The sequence below is a fragment of the Excalfactoria chinensis genome, chromosome 9 (genome assembly GCF_039878825.1).
Source record: "Excalfactoria chinensis isolate bCotChi1 chromosome 9, bCotChi1.hap2, whole genome shotgun sequence".
Lineage (NCBI taxonomy): Eukaryota > Metazoa > Chordata > Aves > Galliformes > Phasianidae > Excalfactoria > Excalfactoria chinensis.
This window is the reverse complement of record NC_092833.1, coordinates 12,525,334-12,544,744: the sequence shown is the minus strand read 5'-3', so window position 1 is coordinate 12,544,744 and position 19,411 is coordinate 12,525,334. Positions and strand designations below refer to the sequence as shown.

Here is a 19,411-nt window from a genome sequence, read left to right as displayed (position 1 = left end):
ACTCACTCTGAAGAGGATTTTTAATATTTCTAACCTCATGTGTTTCTCCCACGCACAGACATTCAACATCAGACATGGCCCTGCCTTCACATATAGCCTACGTCTCCCACACACTCCTTCTCTAAGCTCATCAAGCATAAAAAAAGAACAAGAAGAGGGCAGTTAAAAAAGAATGGTCATCTTTTCATCCTGAGCCTCTGTGTCTAAGCACTTGTGCCTCACACAGTACGTGTTCCAGATAATAGATGTTTTAGAACAGCTGTTTTTATTAATACTGAAAAACAGTGCCTGAACTTGCTTTCACAAATGAGATATAACAAGCTATTGATAGTTTCTAACAGATCACTTACTACCACACAAACACAGATCTACTGGGGTCTGCTTCCTTCCCAAGCAGGCCTCCTTCACATAGTCACTCCTCACAATGCACAGAAGGGCTCCTCTGTTAGACTATTCTGGAAACAGCTTCAAATTACTAGAATTCATACTGCATTCAATCCAGCACATGGAATTTGTACTAACTCAGCAGTAAACAAGGCTGTGTTTTCTGTTACTGCAGCTTCCTCCCTCTCCTATTTAAAACTCAGGAGCTTTGGGGCTGGAGCAAATCTGCATCCACAGCCAGAAAAAAAAAAGAAAAAAAGGAACTAAAAATGAGCACATGGGACTTTATCCCGTCCTGAAGGTTCAGCAGATAATCTGAATTTTTAGAACATAAATAGCAAAGACGGGCACTTACTGCTATCCGTGTCAGGGATGCCTTGACTGCGCTCCATTTGTCTCGTCGTCTGTCTATGATGATGATGAATCCAATGCTGGCAGCCTCCAGACTGCACGACAGAAGAAATAAATATGCTGGGTTACATGTGAAGATACTCCCATTCCAATGAAATGCACTGCAGTAAGATTCAGCGTCTGTTGGATCACTCTCCAAGTCCATTACAAAAAAGCAGTGTACAGTGGAGAGAATATTCAGCAGAAATTCACACGAACACAGAAGCCAGCAAATTTTCTCTTCCCAGCGTCATGCTAGCAGCTTACACAAACCATGAATATTTTATTCGCTAAATCTCTCAGCTGCTATCTGCTTTGCTGCCAAGCCTGAATGATAAGAATAGTTCAGGATCACAAATTACACTGTGCTATACTGAAGGCAAAAATCTCAGATCTTGGTTTCTCTCCAAATTAATTTATCCCACCACCAGCCTTCATTCTTCAAGTATGCCGACATCTGACAGAGGCACTCAGCTCCTTGGTGTCAGCATAGCCCCACAGCCACCACCTTGCCTTGGCACACAATGCTCCAGGTGTTTCGGTGGACAAAGCAGGATTTGAAGTTTTATATCTCACCCACCTACAGACTGGCTCTAGGGTTACAAGTATCACTTTAATGCATTGGCTAAAATAAATCACTGCTCCTCCTCAGGACTTTTCAAGGAGGCTCTGTGAGGCACTGATTTGATGCTCCATCCCATGTGTGTAAACCTCAAAAATATCCCCTTCCCCCTCTCTCAGAAATCCCACTGTGGTGTGCTGGCTACAGGGGTGCTCCTCTCTGCTTTCCAACAGTTTTCAGAGTTGGAGAGAAATCCTGGGAACTAACAAAAACACTAAGAAAAATGTTCAGGGACTTCCTTATAACAATCGTCTCTATGCAAGAGAGAGGCAAGCAGAGTTTAAGCATTGCTGTAATCAGAAGACACGCTACAATTAAATATCTAATTATGGAGTAAGGTCAAGATCAGTTGTATAAAGCATTTCCTTTATCCCTTTTCCATCACACATACAAGCTACATACCAGGAACACCATTTTATTGGGTTATTTTGTGCAAACTCATGTCAATAATCCACCAAAGATCAACACCAATACCAGCAGAGCTTCTGCTGTGGCTCTGCAGGACCAAAATCAGCAGCCAAGCAGCAGAAGTCCTCTGCAAGTCTGGGATGCCTTGCAAGTGTTCCCAGTGGTTCTTACCAGCACTACAAACATTCACTGAATTTCACACTGATATTTTTTTCACAGAATTCCTTTGGGAAATACAAAATTCGAAGACAATAGATGACCTTTCCTCTTAAGCAGTGCAATATGCAGCTCTTTACACAGAGGACAGATAATGTAGCTGCCATGCCAGTCTTTGAGGACCATGTCTGAGTGAGGAAAACAGGAACATAGGAGGACGATTTCAAATGAATCAAATGGATCACCAAAATATGACCCCTACTTTAAAGTAAAAGAGAATGTGTTATTGTAATCAGCTTCTAATTATGTCTTCACAGCTCAGACACACAGAATCAATTTGCAACTGCTCTCTCAGACAGTAATTGGATACACGATCCAGGCTAAAATCTGAGACAATTCCATTAAAGCCAGTGATTTACAGCAAAATGACCAACAGAATAGGCATATTTAGCTGAAGATAACAAAATGCTGATGTTGGTCTAAAGAAAAGTGTTATTCAGCTAATATCATACTAATAAGTACAAGAAAAAGTTGTATTATTCATGAGGTAGGTAAGCCACAAGTAACTCTGTCCATAAGCACCAACTCACACAAGCTGTCTGAACATAGAAATTGCCCTGTTTTGCACATCTGCCTGGTTTGAGAGACTGGCTAAGGGCTTTCTGAAAGGAATGTTTGCACACAGAGGGTTGCAGGCCTGGAAGAATTCAGAATCAGACACTTAGAATCACACCTTGGTAAGCAAACTGCAAAGGAAGTAACTGACAAGACAGCATCTGCCAAAGGCAACAACTTGTGATTTAAACAAACACAGAAGTATTTGTGCCAAGTAAAACTTGCCTCTGTGTCTCAGAACTAACTCTTAAGTTTCATTTGTAACAGTCCCTTGAACATGTGGAGAATAAATCACTCAGAAGAGAGACTTCTGTCTTTTCTCAAGTACCCTCCCATGATTGAGCAGTTCATTTTTTCAAATGTTCTGCCACAGGGATTTGTAACAGCACAAAAGCGTCCAGGCATCAGTTACAATAACAAAAATGAACTTCACAGATAATGGCAATAAGAGCTTATGAAATATAGATACAGACAAGAAAACACAAGAGAAGCAGGAAAGGAGTTTTCTCAAGAAATATGGCTTGGCAAAAACAGTTATGGGGGAGGGCTGGGAATAATGAACATATGGGAATAGAAGCACTGCTCACCAGTTGCCACTGCGAATCACACAGCACTGCAGGTCAGTTAAAGAGACAGGCCAAGGAAACAGAAGATGAAATAGATACTTTATTCTTGGATTTAAATACAAGGAAAGACCTAAGGAAAGCAGAACTATAACTTGGGTGCAGACTGCAAAGATCACTTGATCTAAAGGAGAGCAGCTCACAGAAGAAACATGAGGGGTTATCTACATCACCCAGGATCATTCCGGCAGGCTGTATGTTGTAAATCCCAATTGCTGCAGATGGCTGATGCAACACGAAGAAGGTCCTGACAAGAGATGTACCTCTGAACACAAAAAAATCTGGGAAAATGGGCCTGAAAACCTGGCACGCAGCTAGACCTCAGCCTTCTGCAGTGCTATTCCCTGCAATTTATCCTGATGTTCAGGATGGTATCAACTATCTTCACTGAGCTAGGCCAATGGTATTCCTATGTTATGAGTAGACAGGGCTGATTTAGGACCTAAGTTTAGCTGGGGAAACACAGAGTGTCAGCAAGTGATCCTGTTTCAGTCAGCATGCCAAAAAGAAAGGCCACGCCAAGGTCTGAATGTCAATTAGCACTAAGGGATGCACGTAAGCAAGTAGCCGTGGGACAAAGCCTTGCCAAAATGGCAGCATCAGTGCAAGCTGATGTACAGCTGAGACCCCATTCACACATGTATCCAGAGAAAGGCATTTACCTAAAAACACAATGATTTCTCAGTGTCAGTACTGTAATACATGGCTAGCAAGTAAGGACCCTTTCCCTGAATGAAATGTGTGTAATCAACTAAGCTGCTCCATCCCTGGCTTTGAATTCAGGTTAGCCCTTGTACACTGATTGGAGGAGCGCAAAGGTGCCGAATTTCCTGACCTCTTTGGGAATGAGAGGAGGGCAGCTGTTTATCAAAGCAGTCTGCTTCAGTTGGAAGAGAATGGAGTTCTGGCTGTGGAGTAAAGTGAGCAAAAAAGGGCCTTCTACAGATATCTACTGTAAGCACCCACATACAGAGACATGTATTTGCATATACCATACTATTCAATGTTTATGCATGTGTGTATATGGGCATAGGCCCATTCTGTGGGGCACTGTTGTACCCAGGTCTTAAAGTAGAGGGAAAATTAATAAGATTACAAAAGTCTCACTGGAGCAATCTGCCATCCTTGGAAGCAGTCCATATTTTAAAGCCTAGAAATACTGTGTTTGCATACAGCCCATCCCAAAATACTGCATTATGCCATGGCTGAAAAAGCAAATTTACTCAGCAGCTTCAAGAACAAGATAATGCCCGTGCATCCAAATAACAACACCTGTTATCCACCTTAATCTTTTTAATGTTTTGTCATATGGGCTTAGAAGACCAGCCATTCCAGGGAGACTTAGAAAGTTACTAGCTCATTGAATGACGCTATTTGTGACCACAGACCTTATCTGAACAATGAATCTTACTCTGCAGGATTCAGAGATACAGACACTACAAAAGACAGATGTACTCCCTACAGTTGTCTGAAAAATCACATTAATTTCTCTGTCTCATTGGGTTCTGAAGATGGAAATATTTTCTATTCTAAACTAGGGGAACTGCTTTTCAAATGATACTTCACCCTACCTGATTCATGACCATATCCTCTGTAACTCTCTTAGAGTTTGACATTATTCTCTAATCATTATTCTTTCATTTGTTACTTAAATATCCTCCCTAAGAATAAAACAAAATGTGAACTACTAGCAGGAACATGTACCAGAAAGCTGTCATACACATCATACAGTAGCAAATGTAGTCCCTTCACAGGCTGCTAAGATGAAGAAAGGACTCACTCTGTGTGTATCAACCAACTGCAGATTAACAGAGCTCTGCTGCACACAAACAGGTTCACTGCTTATGCACACAAAGATTTTACTTCACATAACTGTGCTATAAATCATACAATCAAAGCTTGCTGCTCAGATTCTTCCTCTTCTAAATTAATACCTTCATCCCTCAATTCTACACAAAGGTGACAAGTTTCAAATAGAAAATCAAGAAATGTACAGTCAGTCTTCCTAAAAGCACTACAACAAATACTAGAAAACTCCCTGGATAACTTCTATCCTGATGGTGTGATCTCTGATCGAATCTAAGAGTCAAATCAATGTGCTGTTATACAGAAAAGGTAGGTTCACATTGCAGCCTGTCACTGACTTTGAACAGGTAATTCAAACTGATAGTCACTTACTCAACACAAGTTCTTATAAGCTTGTCCGTAGTGTAAGATACTACCTATGCCTAACTTATCACCTCTAAAAATGGTGTATTGTAGTTCTCATGACCTATTAAGTCTTAAGAATTCATTCATTCATTGCTCATTGTTCTGGTGTTTGCCAGGTGAAGTGGCTGAGGAAACATGAATTATTTCTGTCCATCAGGCTGACAACGTAATGTGCCACTTCCCCAACATATGACATGTCTGGGTATCACCCTAGCATATCAAACACAAAGCAAACTAGCTACTGTTGCTGCTTTATTAACCCCTGAATCTGGTTGTCCAATTATAAAGCTAGTGAAGAAATAAAAGAATTTCTCCTGGTAGAACAAAGGACCCACAGAGTTCAGTGAAACAATGAAGCTGTTAAACTCACAGCGTGTGGTTTCTCTGCTTGCTTTGGCAACTCCATATGAGAAATACAAATAGGTGGAGCTGGAAAACTTCTTACCTAAACTTGAAGGAGGCACGTTTTGCCCTCATCATCCTCTAAGCGCCTTTATACATGAGACCACAGGAAATAATAAATCCCTGCTGTGCTTCTAACCAGCACAAACAGCCATGGTCCAGAGACAGAATTGGGGGACTGAAAAAATATTAAGCTCTCTTTTTAGATAAACAAAAAGTAATTCAGCAGCCATGCCTTAGCCTGTTTCCTCAGAGTAGTAGAAGTGAGTTTGTTTTACATCACTTGCACAGCTGCAGGCAAACAGCACAGAAAATGTCCTAGTAGAGCAGTCTCCCAGTAAACAAAGCACCAGAAAGCACAAGGTGCTGCCAGTATCCTGTCAACAAGGCACCCACCTCTCATTCCCACCTTGCTTCAGTGACTTGCTGCTAGTTGTTCCATGAGAGCAGTATCTCTACTATTTTTCATTCTTTCAATATGATAAGGCATTCAATGTGTCTGCTCCCATGAACACAACCCACACACAGCCCTCAGCTTGTTTGACATGTCCCTAAGCCAGCCAAATGACAAGGTCACAGATTCTCATTCCTAACAAGATTTCCCAGCTTCTGGAGTCCTGCCTGTATGACATTTGGTAAGTTCAGAGCACAGTGTCTGTGCTGTTAACTTCGCTCATCTGCCTATATATCCTATGCAATTCCAAGCCCTGGCTTGTAGGCTGTCATGAAATAAACTGTATGTTTATACAAAGAAACAACAAAACAAAGCAAAACAAAACCCAATTTTGCACTTCCCTTTGTTAGGGCAGAGGAAGAGGGATTCTCCCCAAATACATATTCACCAACATTCGGTATTAATAATTGCTCAAGCAAAGCTAACCTGCCCAGTCAGAGCTTTATATTCCTTGGGCAGCATCAAGAAATCTCCTCTTCTTCGAAGGGCAGAGACGTAAGATACGTTAACATTATGTTACTTTGCCTTTCAGTAATGCCTGTTGCTTGAATAAAGACTCTGCACCCTCCTCACACAGATACACTCCAGAACAAATAAATAATACGTAGTTTAGCTCTTTCCAAATGCAACCCTTCACTTGTTACAGTTTGTGCCCCCAAGAGTTACCTCAAATAGCCCCCCTTTTGATCTGCTACATTCAAGGCTACCTTTCAGATCTTTGCATCCCTCTCATCCAGTTAAAGCCCTGAACAGAAAATCTGTATTGTGTGAAGATTCCTTTCCCATGAAATTGATGTAAGTGGTTCCTGGGGCTTTTTGCACACAATACTTTTGTATCGCACTGGCTGGCTGGATGCAGAATTGCTGGTACATACTGGTAGCACCATGAAAAGAAGTAAGCCACTGAAGAAGCAAAGATCTCTTGGAAATAAACAGGCATTTATGCTTAGCCTTACCTGGGGATGCTGGTTAGGTATGTGACCACATTCAGAAAATCCTCATCAGGTATTTCACTGAATCCTGCAAACTCTGGGAAGGTAATAATTGGTGCTCCATCCTTCCCTCTTCCTCCTGCAAAAGGAAGATTGTAAATAGATTAGAGAGCAGCTTTATACCTTGGGACAGACTAGTCAGTAAATATTGGCACATCTCTCACTAAGAAAACGTGCTACATGATCTGAAGTTGGTGCTGATGCAGAATACACTGTCAGGGAAAAATTAGCCCAGAGTTTCCCCTAAGTCAGACCATTTGTGGCAGCCAAGAGATCAGGACCTCCAGCCAGCACACAGTCAGGCCTCTTACAGGTACTTACTGACACCTTCTGGGCATAAACAGTAAGAACAGTAAGAAGGATGCGTGGCTGTTCTGACTCTTGCAGAGTTCGGTGCACTCCGTGGTATTTAATACATGGTTCCTGGGCACCATGCTTTGCTACTCGTGTATTTCAGAAATGGGAATATTTTCTTGAAATGTGGAAATGTAATAACCTCTAATATTCAAGGCTAAAGCAGAAACAGTTGAATCTGGAGTACAAAATAAAGGTTCCCCTAGATTATGTCCTTCAAGCACCTGATACTTTTGTTTACCTGCAGTCATACTCACTACTTGTATAAACTACAATTTTCACCTGGCACATATGACACTGCCCAGAGAGGTGGTGATGCTCCATCTCTGGAGACACCCAAGGTCAGGCTGGATTGGGCTCTGAGCACCTGATGGAGCTGTAGATGCAGAGGAGATGAACTGTATGGAGTTTAAAGGTTCTCCCAACTCAAACGATTCTATGATTCAGATGTCCTTTATGTCCCTTTTATCTTGTTCTCTTACACCCACTTTCACTCCCGAGTTCCTCTAGCCTCTTTCTGCTGAATTAGATAAGGCAGGCTGATGAGGCATACTGAGTATGTGGGTGCGTATTTTTGTCACAGGGTCTTCTCCTATAATAAGCCATCTGCAGAATGGGTGTAAGAAAACTGAAGGCTGCCTGAGCATCTGACTAAAAGGCTGCAGCATCTCAACTCTGACAGGGCAACACAACCTTAACAGCTCTTGGGCCCCCATCCCATTCTCTTAAGTTAAGGTATCAGCTACTGCTGCAACTAAAACAGAAGAATGCTCAAAAAGTTCTTTAATATAGCTGTATTTCAATAAAGAAAGGAAGCTCTCAGTTCCTGTCATACTAACAAATCAGAGTGAACTTTGAGGGAGGATTCTTAAGTACTATCACAGAGAAAAAGCAGGGATGCCCAAAGTGTTGGGTGCCAAGCCATAACGTGAATATTAAGAACAGGTCACTCATACATTTAAATCCAAAACACTGGTAGGGAAAGCAATCCATATCCAGTTATAGACATGAAGTAGAAGCTACTTATACATTAAGAGTATCTAAAATGCTCTCTTCTCAATGAGAAGAGTTCCGTGCCATTTTCTTTTCCTTGACACCAAACCAACATTGCTGCAGTGTGCAAATTTCTGCAGAATGTGAACTGGCAAGATGCAGCCCCTTCTTTTTCCCTGAGCCATCATTACCCCTGTGTTCTAGGGAGCTGTCAAAAGATTTCTTCCCATCCTTCAGATACTGCTGCTGGCTCTTCGGAGCTTCAGCAGGGGACACACTAAAAACCAGCAGGGACAGTCTTCAGTGAGTTCCACAGTCATTAGGATTGAGCACATGGAATTTGGTCGAAAGACTCTGTATAGACTTATTGTTCTTGCCAGGATTGTGTCTAAAACCCATACTTCTATGCATCACTAGTGGGGGGAAAAAAACCCTAATTGCTGATCGAAAATTTTACAATTCATTACTAAGCCAGCCAAGAATAGAAAAGGCTACAACAGGTCCACTGAAGAACTCTACTCAGAACAAGAAAAAGGTATTTGAAGTAGAAAGTAAAGGCAGAAGGAGGGAGACTGAAAAGAAGCACTGAGCAGAATGAGACATGAACTTAGCGCAAAGCTGAGCAGTTACACTATGGCTAGCCAGGGCACGTCCGCTCCATTCAGCAGCAAAGTAAAGGGCCAAGCACTGCCAGGAGCAATGGAGATTGACAAGAAGCCAAAGCAACGTGAGGCATGAGCTGAGCTTATGTGCTGCACGGAAGGAGCAGGCTATAACAGCTTGAGGTTGGTGCAGTAAGAGGAGAAATAAAGAGACACTGAAAAAAGAGATATCAGCACAGCTGGGCCTGGCGGCACTTCAGGCACTGCACAGGCATCTGCCTCACCAATGTGCAGCTCCTCCAGGCACCGTTAGATGCCACCCTGTAGCTCTCTTGGAGCACTCAGCCTCCTCCAACACCTGGCAGCCCCAGACACTGGCTGCAGGCCAAGGGCAGAGGACATGTTGATAGTGAAGGGCACCATTGCAAACAGCAGCAACCAGAGCTGGAGGTTCAGCTGTCAGGAAGGGAGGGGAGGCTCAGGGCCATCCTTTGGCCGAACTCACACCAGGCTCTCTCCTGACCCTGCCCTGACGACACTGTCAGCTGCCCACTGGGTGCTGCTGCCCGCAGTTACATCCAGGCTGCTGTCAGAGCTGGCTCCATAGTTTTACCAGTAAAGACTCACCTATCTCCTGAGCACAATACATGCTGCCACTCATCAATTCATCGATCTCCCTCAAGATATTCAGCTTCTTTTTGCTCTCTGCCTTTGCAGGTAGCCAGAATCCTGCCTCACATCCAATCCAAATTCAAAGTATTAAAGGCCACTGGTTCCTATTCCTGGCTTTGAAGCAGACAACATCAGCAGGAGCTGAATGAGCAGGAGGCAAAGCTGCCTAGAAAAAGTTCCAAGACTGGAGTGAAAAGGATTACAGTCAGCTTGACCTCCCATCTGGTGTGCCACCCAGAATGACAGCATCCCTTCTCTCTTTTTCCCGAGCACTTTCCTTATTTTCTTCCTCAGCTTGCTCAGTGTTCTTCCTCTTCTCTTGTGGCTTAGGGGCAAAGAGACAGGAAGAAGCTGGTTGACAGGACAGGAGTACACATACACAGCAAGTGTGGAAGGAGGAAACAAGAAGGAGAGATAACACGTAAATTGAATGAAGGGAGTGCAAGGCATGGAGTCCAGAGCCCAGGTACACAGCATAGAGCCCCAGTTGCTCCTATTGGATATTTTTCAAGTTCTTAAGACAAAATCATAAATCACAGGACACAGTAACAGTCCTTCCAAGAGCCAGTGCATCCTGGTTAGCTATTACAGTGAAGATGAGGCCAGAATTGAGCTGCAGCAATAAATTAGTGGAAGCATTTTAGAGTAAGAATATGCATGAGGGATAATAGGACATGGCAGCAAATGAAGTTTAATTTTTTCTTAGCAGTATGAAGGGTGTGATTGACAAATGAGGTGTGAGCGCTGCATTCTGAGAGCTCCCACAGCTGGAGTTGCATGTTAGGATGACAGATGTAATAGCAACAAGCAGTTATAATTACAGGCTAAATTCCTAGACACAGTTGGGGTCCTAGGAAGTCAAACACTCTGCCATTTCTGTTTCACCAAGCAGGCACCAAGCAAAGGAATGGTTTAGATGCTTATGGGATATTTTCAAGTCCCGTTTCACAGCAAGAAGCTCTTTTTGTAACAGTAACAGCTAGACTCGTAATTTCTAACCAGATATTACCAAGTATTCTGAATCCCTTGGGAAAATAAAACAAAATGGAAAATAAATAAATAAATAGAAATTAAAAGTACAGGCTATCAGCAAGAGGAGTTCCAAAAGTCTGGCTGCACTGCACACCTCCCCAGCCTGCCACAGACACCAACTCATCTGTTAGTATAGCAAAGTTTTCTTTCAATTGTTGCTGACGTGCAGGCAAATTACTTCTGTTCGCCCACATGCAGAAAGCTCCCTTAGTCATAGCAGAGCTGAGTACAATTCATCTTGTGGCCAGATAGATGAAGGGTTCAGTCATGTCTTGGCTCAATTTTCTCTGCCTAGGTCAAGTTTGCTTTTTCCATGCTCTGGAACAGCTTTTTGGTTGTTTTTTTTTTTTCCTCTGTGTCCATTAAGGGTTGTGAATGCTGAATTTCTCACTGAAGTTGAACTGTACTTCCTGGGTTTAGAATTTCAGACAAGCTTCGAACGGTCCCTTCAGCAGGGTCAGGCCAGGTTTTCCAAAAAGCTCAGTTCAAGCAGGAAGCAGATGGCCAAATGCCCTCCAGGCTTTGGAAATAAACTGGCTTCAGAGTCAGTTACCAATCCGCTGGAGTGCATCGATTTCAGAGGAGCAGAACAAAAAGAAAATGAATATCTGCTAACACATTTCATGACGGCTTGTCTAATAAATTCGTGATTTAGCAACATGATCCATTTTGCTGCAACTGGCAGATTAGACTCTTTGACAGAGTGATTAGAGATAAAAACAGGCTGTGAAGCTGCAGATGAAAAGAAGGTTGATATTAGTTCAGAAGAGCAGGTTAGTAGAGTGGGTTATTAGTCTATTAGCAGGACAGGAAGAATATTTTACCAGAGGGTCCCCATTCTTCAGTAAAAACTGGTTTAGGTTAGAAAAAGAATGACTCCTTAGTACTACCCAGCCCTGTGATATAGTACCCTTAACAGCTACAGAAACACAAACATTGCTGTTTATATGTGCAAAGCACTCCTATGTTGTCACAGCTGTAATCCCATAATTGAGAGATCAGTTTCCAAGGAAAGGAAAGAGGCAGCAGTGGTTTCAAAACTGGAACTTAACCACAAGAGCCAGCACTCTCACTAGATCTCAGAAACTAAGCAAGGCTAGATCAGCAGATGGAAGAGGTGACTGAAGTAGAGCTACTTGATAAAGGACCTTGTCACACTGCACTACAGCCTTTTTCACGACCATGGCAGTCTTGCAAAGAAGGCCTGGGAGTGTTTCCCTTTTCTTGGCAAGAACAGTACAGTACTAACCAAGATGTTAGTCTGGTAGCTGAAGGACCAGGACACGCAGAAGGCTGTCAGTGTCCAATACATTCATTATAACTAGACAATGACATAATCAAACATCAGATTTATTAGCTGAATTAATTCCCATCAACTGCTTGATGACAAGAGAGTCAGATCCTCTTCTGAGAAGTTTTTACACAGCAGTAGTTGAGGAAAGTGTTTCTAATGAGTCATGTATAGAGAAAACAAAGAGGCTTTGGTTTAAATCATTCTACTCTCTTCCCTGCTTTTTTGCACAGGAATATCACGATTTCATTAACTCTGACCTCATCTACCAGCTGTTAAGAAAAAGCTGATATTAACTAAAAACTTCAGCTAGAAAAAAAATCTGTAAAAATCAACTCGTGATTCACATTATCGTTGGACAGATGGATCTGACAGGAGAGCTCAACAGTGAGACTGTGCTGTGGCACAAACTAGACAGCCATTGCTAACATCACTGAGCTCTGCATGTGCATCATGGCAGAGGTACCTAAATGCTCTCTGGCGGCTGCAGCCTACTAAGTCAAAGAAATATCCCCACGTATTATAAAACACAATAGACCATTCTTACAAAACTGTTCTGTAAGCTCATGATCCATCAGCCCAAAGCAGCCCACAAGCAATCAGGGAGTGCCTTCCTGCCTACCATGGTGAGACTAAAGAGCAGAGGGTTTTGTCAAAGAGTGGCTACTGAGCTGCAGTGTGCCAGCATGGAAGACCAGGAAATAAGCTACATATCAGGAGATTTTTGGTCTCCATGTAAGCAAGCACTGAAGCACCAAAATATTTGTGGTTGCTCGTGCCTAATGAAAAGCAACATGCTGTAAGGGAAAAGAACAGTCACACAAGAGAAAAAGAAATAAATAAAAGAAGATGAGGTAATTACGTGTACATTAATTTAGTAAGTGTGGAAGAAGAGCACCCAGATTTGTTTTCATTCGATTAAAATAAATAAATAAATAGAAACACCATGATGACATTTTGCTACAGGAAAAAAACAAAACATGTAACCCTGGGAGAAATGCATTTTTAGAAGTGTATCTATTTCTGGCTTTTGCCTAAGTCTGTTTGAAGCAAAGGAACAAAAAGGAATATTTCTGTTCTTGCATTTTTCTCAGCCCACCAGTGGTCACCAGCCATACAACACTGGGCTAAGGAAACTTCTGAGCAGGTCATGTCCTTCAAAGGGCTGCCACAGGCATTTCAGAGACTTCAGCAGTTCCCCAGTAGAGAGGAACAGGCTGCCCAAGAACACCTTACTGTGACAATCTGAGTGCTTTTTGGAAACTGATGAAAATTTACTGTGTGTCTATGGAGAAGAAGGAAGGCAAATTCTCAGTTTCCTTATTTGCAGAACCAGCAAAAAGAGATACAAGGAGTTGCCAGAGGCCCTGAAGTCAGCATTTTAAAAAGTATGAAGAAGCCATTTTAGGACCCAGTTAAGGATTTATCTTCTGCAGGAGCCAAAGTGTGTTAAATAATTTGGCAAATATTTCAATATCATCTATTTATTTGGGGCAGAAACTGTATCACTTTGTGTGATTGCAAACTTCAGGGAAACAAAGGAATATGAAATAATCAAACCATTAAAAGATTAGAATCTTACACTATAGAAATGAATCATTTCTAAAACAAAGGCAAATGAGGAAGAGGGGGAAGGACATGAATAACTCCCTGACAAAGCAAAACTTTTCCCACAAACAGCATGTTTGGACACTGTGCAAATTCATGTACAAAAAGGTTTATTTATTTTCTTACCGTTGTGGAAAGCACAGAAAATTAACTTGTCTCAAAAAAAAACAAAACAAAACAGACACAGTAGGCTGGTATTTCTCAGTTCCACGCACTGTAAGGGTCTGATTATGACAGTCCTTTTCATTGTCAGTATAAAAAAATAAAAACGCTATTGTGACTGCTGTGCAGAACTGAAGAGTGACAGTCAGTGTGACAGATTCCAGCACATTTCCAAGAGAATCCCAAAATGTAATTACAAGAAACTTCTTACCTGATAAGATAGCAAATTGTCTGTGTAGCTGTTCTATTATATCCACTGCAACCAGCGGCCGTATCTCCTGCTGCATGATTTCATCTGCACAAGTGAAAACAGAAATCATCAATGAGATAATGAAACCTTAATGACAACTTTTACATCCCCTAAGAACCCAGCAAAACAAAGATGATACTCAAATGAGAAGAGCCTGGCTTGACCATTCATGCAGATACGATATGACCAAAATGGATAAATTAATGATATTTACGGTCTCATCCTCAGCCTACTTACTTCTATCTACTGCCTAGCGATTTCTGAGAGCTTTTCATAAACCAGCTCCAATAGATTTGCCAGAACTTGTCACAGATTCATTCAAGGTGACAGCTTGCTCCTCTCTAATTCATGTTCCACGTTTATCTACTGAATCTGGGTTCCCATATTAAAGCAGTTTTTGAGACACTAAAGTCTCTTTCTGATACAGGACCACATTTCTTTCCAAACTCCCTGCTTTCTTCTTAAGGACTCTGTGTAAGCAGCCAACCCAGAACAGTTTCCGTCGTGATGCTTTTTCCGCTACAAACAAGTACATAGTAAAAGGAGGAAATAAGGGCTGCTAGGCTTTCTTGTCATGAAAACAAAGCCTGTTCTTTCAAAGTACACACTGAGAAGTTAAAAATATCTTGATAAGCAGCTGGGGAAAAAACACCACAATATTTACACATGTGTAGACTGTGTGATCTGTACAGTGACAAGCAACTATAATCTCACATTGAGTTAATGTGATATCATTCTGCAACAGGCACTAACTAGAACAGGTAATTCCTGCTCTTCACCACAGTTCAAACGAGCAACATTTCTTTACTGGTGAATATCTGCCACCTTAACTGGCAGGATCCAGGTTTATATTGCATAGAACCTATTACAATTGGGCCTTTAGCCATCATGATGACAGAAGCAACAACCAGTCCTGGCTTTGTAGAGCTTTCCTCTTTACTAAACTCAGTTTTAACAGCTTAACTAGCAGGTGGAAGGAAGAAGGATCCAGACAGACAATTCATAATCTGTATGGTGGAAGCACAGAGATACCAGCAAATAGTCACAAGACCACCACATTTTAAGGAAACTGAAAAAGGCAAAGCAAACAAATTAACAGTAATCTATTACATTTTTTGTTTTGCTTTAGTTTGCAGTTTCCCTCACAGATAACATTCTGCCATCTTTAGCCTCTCACAGATTTGCTCAGTTTCAGGGTAAGTCAGCCTGTCAGTGCCAGGGTTTGCTCTTAATCTTGGCCAATAAGAAGGAATTACTGATACCAAATAGCCTTGAGTAGAACAGAATTCCACCCCACTTCATACTGCTGCTTTAGCAACTTGTTTTAAAAGTAGCTCATTTCTGGTTTCTAAAGATGCTTTTCTACCACAAGAATGTTGTGGTGTAAGGATAAAATGGAGTAATGGAAAGAAGAACTCTTAGAGTGCAAGGCAGGTCTCTTCTAATTCCATGTCTGGGCAAGACATTCACCAGTGAGCCACAAGGGAATGAATTTTTATAGATCCCACACTCTGCAGGAGACATCCAGATGATGAGAAAGGTGGTATATAAATACATTTGCTGACTAAGAATCACACATTCAAGTAATATAGTATAGCTCATGTCTATTCACTGACATGAATGGAGAGGATGTAGCAGAAGAAAAATCAAACTGAAGGTTAATGAAGTCTGAAACAACAAAGGAAGGTGTCCTGTGGGCCTCAAAGACAAATCACATCACATGATAAGAAATGCCTGTAGCAACAACACAAAGAAATACCTGCCCTCTTGCATCTTCATCTAGACTGGTGCTTCAGGTATATACTGTCCAATACTGGTGGTTTCTTAACATCACCGCAGCACAGAATTTGCAATAGAACTTCCATTCCTTGGAAACATATCATGGAACTATAGAATGGCTTAGGTTGAAAGGGACCTCAAAGACCACCTAGTTCCAACCCCCCTTCCACGGACAGGGTTGCCACCTGCTAGATCAGGCTGCCCAGGCATGATTACCTGGGGCTGATAAAGGAAGTTTTTAATCTTTGACTAGAAGTAACACCTGGAAAAACTTAAAATTCAACCAAAAACAATCCCCCAGGTCTGAATTTGTTTTAAAGCCAAGACATTTTGCCCACTGTTGAGCATTAGACTTCATCCCAGGATGCCCTGTGGGCTTTCTGGTCTGCATACTGCAAGCCACATACATGCAAGATATGAAGTTTAGCCTCTTGGCAAAAGCAACGCACGCTTTTCCTATGAGATATATACCACTAATATCTGCAGATTTGGCAGCCCTTAGTCACTCCAGAGCAGTCCCGTCCTCCAGCAAAGATGTGTGTAGCTGTGCAACTGGAGATCATATCAAAACGCAAATCATTCAAGTGGCTGGGAAACAGTTATCTTGATCATCTTCATTCAAGCATTTCCTAGCTTCTGTGTGGTATTAACTCTATTTGAAGAGGCTGGCATGCTTAGCTTCTCAAATGTAAAGAACAGTTTAATTGTTCAAACAGTAGCATGTGAAACAATGCCAGTATCATACACAGGTCACTGAAGTTGAATCTTCACACATACTGTGCAGATCTTCACTACTTGAGCTAATTAAACTTGCCAGGACAATTAAAATGTAAGTAAGGATGTGATACTACAGGAAAAAAATGAAACAAGTCTGTTCACGTACTCCTTGTTCTCCTCTTAAACTGCTCTATGTTCAGTTCCTAGCAGAGACTGTTCAAGTTTTTGCATGTAAGAGCAGTTTCACTGCAGAAGCATTAGGCCTTGCACGGTTTCTCAAGCTGTTCTGCCAAGTCGGAAGGAGAAAAAGAAAAGTGGTCACTGCAGCCATCTGCCCAACACTGCTACACCTCCCCCCCATGTCTCTGGGGAAGAAAGCTCACATTGCACTGCCCAAATTTTAAGAGGAAAAGCACTCACACTTCATAATTCCTCACTCAGAAGTGAAATATGCCTGGGTTACCCTCCATGCACACTTGCCTATTTTATTCCTCATCACAGCTGCATTCATTCCTGCAGCAGGTCTGAAGCACAGCACACAGACTGCAGCCTTCAGAGCTATGCCAATAGCAGCTGATTAAAGCTACAATGAATACAATCTTGTTCTATCTTAGCAGAGAGAATCCAGTTTAAATGCTAATGGCAACTAATGGCTTCCAACAGCGTTTGAAAGATGATCTGCTGGAGTGAAGGATTGGATTGTTCCAAGCAGATTGACACAGCAGTGCCTTTTGCTCCACGAAAGACAACCAAAGGCAAGGAGCCATAACAGGGCACTGGGGCTTCTTTGTTATTTAGTGACTGAACACTCCAACTGCTTGGCCTTCTCTTGACAAGGAGGGAAGGCTTGCTTCAATTCTGAAGTCACTAATTTTGCATTAATGGGTTACAAATTTCCAGAGCAAAGTTAATCTCTTCATAATGAAAGTCTAATAAGTAGTTCACATGTATATTATACCATAGGAGAAGTAGGGGAGGAAGACAGCTGGGAGAGAAATAAAATATCTGCTGAATTGGTGGAGTACATCAGCCCACTTTTACACTGTGCAAGTTCAGTCAAGAATGAACCTTGCAGCATTGGAAGCAAAACTGTGGATCTGGGGAAAAATAAAAATCAAATCGCTGATGTTGTGGACAAGTGCCAGCCAGGGTTAAGCAAATGGTCAAAGATTTCATTTGAAGAGCATGAAAAGGTCATTGCATTAGGCATTCTCATTCTTCTTTAAAATTAGCAAAAGGTATCATAAATCCAGAGCTCAGAAGTTAGTTGTTGACTATCTGACCTACAGATCAAATAATCTCAACTCCTGTGTCTTCTGGCCATGAACAACAACCCACACAGCTTGCAAAGCGTATAGCAGAGCTAAGTTAGGTTTAAGAATTAAACACACAGAGGAGAGAGGTAAGCTTACATGTCACCACTGAAGAAGGTTCAGGCAGTCTGAAGCGTTAGAAAACACTGTCCATCCAGAATTTGCCATGCAAGTCCTTAAGTAAAACATCTTTCCTCATTCCAAAAAGTGATTCCAGGTTATTACACCAGAGAAAGAAGCTTTGTGTTTGAGTTCCTTTTGGAAAATTCTATTCATTTCCCTTCCTCAACATTTGTGCCCTTTGTTTACTTTTTGATAAAGTCTGTTTATTTTTCCAGCCCAGACAGAAAAGCAGCAAGATCAGCTACTGATACGAGTTGGCCTCGAGTGCTACAGATCTTTTGCTGTACTCAGAAGAACTGAAAATCCAGCTAGCAACATGCAGGAAATCCCATCTGTTCTCTTATCCCTCTGCAGTACTACAGGCAGGCAGGCACAGCAGAGAATCAGAATTTCCACTCATGTGCAGGTCAACATTATCATTATGCAACACGAAAATTTCTAGTTTATCCTCAGATCACATCAGCTGCTAGCAAACTGCAAGGACTTTTTGAGGACTTGCTTGCAGTGCCTTTCAAGTCACAAGGAGTCCAGCATCTTCCTTCCTTACACTGGAAATGCAAACGAACCAAGTTATTTTGGACCCAAACAAGAACTTCCCCCTGGAACAGAGAGACATTAGATCCAGGCTTTCTGGTGACTGCCAGTTCAGCACACCCCTCAGGCACATGCTTAGGGCAAGGTTAAGTCTGTGTGCAGCTGCTCTGAACGGAGAGGAAATGTTGAATGAAACAGCACTCCAAGAACATGTACACTGAAATAAGTCTATTTCTAAGATGGTGGAACAGCCAGGAAGTTCAGACACAGAATTAAAACCTGAGCCAAGGGGATCCCAAGATGCAGAAATAGTGAAGCTGACAGCTCTCAATCAGGCTTACATGTATTTCAGAAAACAGTTATTCACTCAAGTCAAACAGGTGGGCAGGATGTCACCAACCCAAGCAGGATGGGTCCCTGCTGCTATGGTATGCAGCACTGTTGTTGTTACCATTCACTCTCTAAGGTTTATTTCCACTTTCTGAGCCAACTTTAAAACATTTTGGTATAGACTCCCCTGGCAGAAGAAACTGATTTTGCTGCATTTTCCAGGTAACCACTTCTTGAAAAAACAGCTTTTCATTCTTGTTTGTCCCTCTGGCGTATACAAATAATTCAAGATTGCCATGAAAGTCAAACTTTAAAAACTTAGGCAGAATTACAAAAGCATACGCTCTCACTGTTTAGCTTAGGTGGCTCTATATCCTATCCTGTTATGAAGACC

The 19,411-nt window shown here is 41.9% G+C and overlaps 1 protein-coding gene across 9 annotated transcripts in view; it reads right to left on the bottom strand.

The window, feature by feature from the left end:
• Window positions 1-19,411, bottom strand: part of MCF2L2 (MCF.2 cell line derived transforming sequence-like 2) — a 130,242-nt gene that overhangs the window by 82,884 nt on the left and 27,947 nt on the right. For all 9 annotated transcript variants that reach the window (XR_011904616.1, XM_072343946.1, XM_072343947.1 and 6 more), the window contains exons 2-4: window positions 14,183-14,266; window positions 7,222-7,336; window positions 740-830 (exon numbers count right to left, since the gene is read on the bottom strand). Coding sequence is in view for 8 of the 9 variants with exons in the window: in XM_072343946.1 (XP_072200047.1) it covers window positions 740-830; window positions 7,222-7,336; window positions 14,183-14,266 (290 nt within the window). In the remaining variant the exon portion in view is untranslated. The remainder of the gene's footprint in view (window positions 1-739; window positions 831-7,221; window positions 7,337-14,182; window positions 14,267-19,411) is intronic.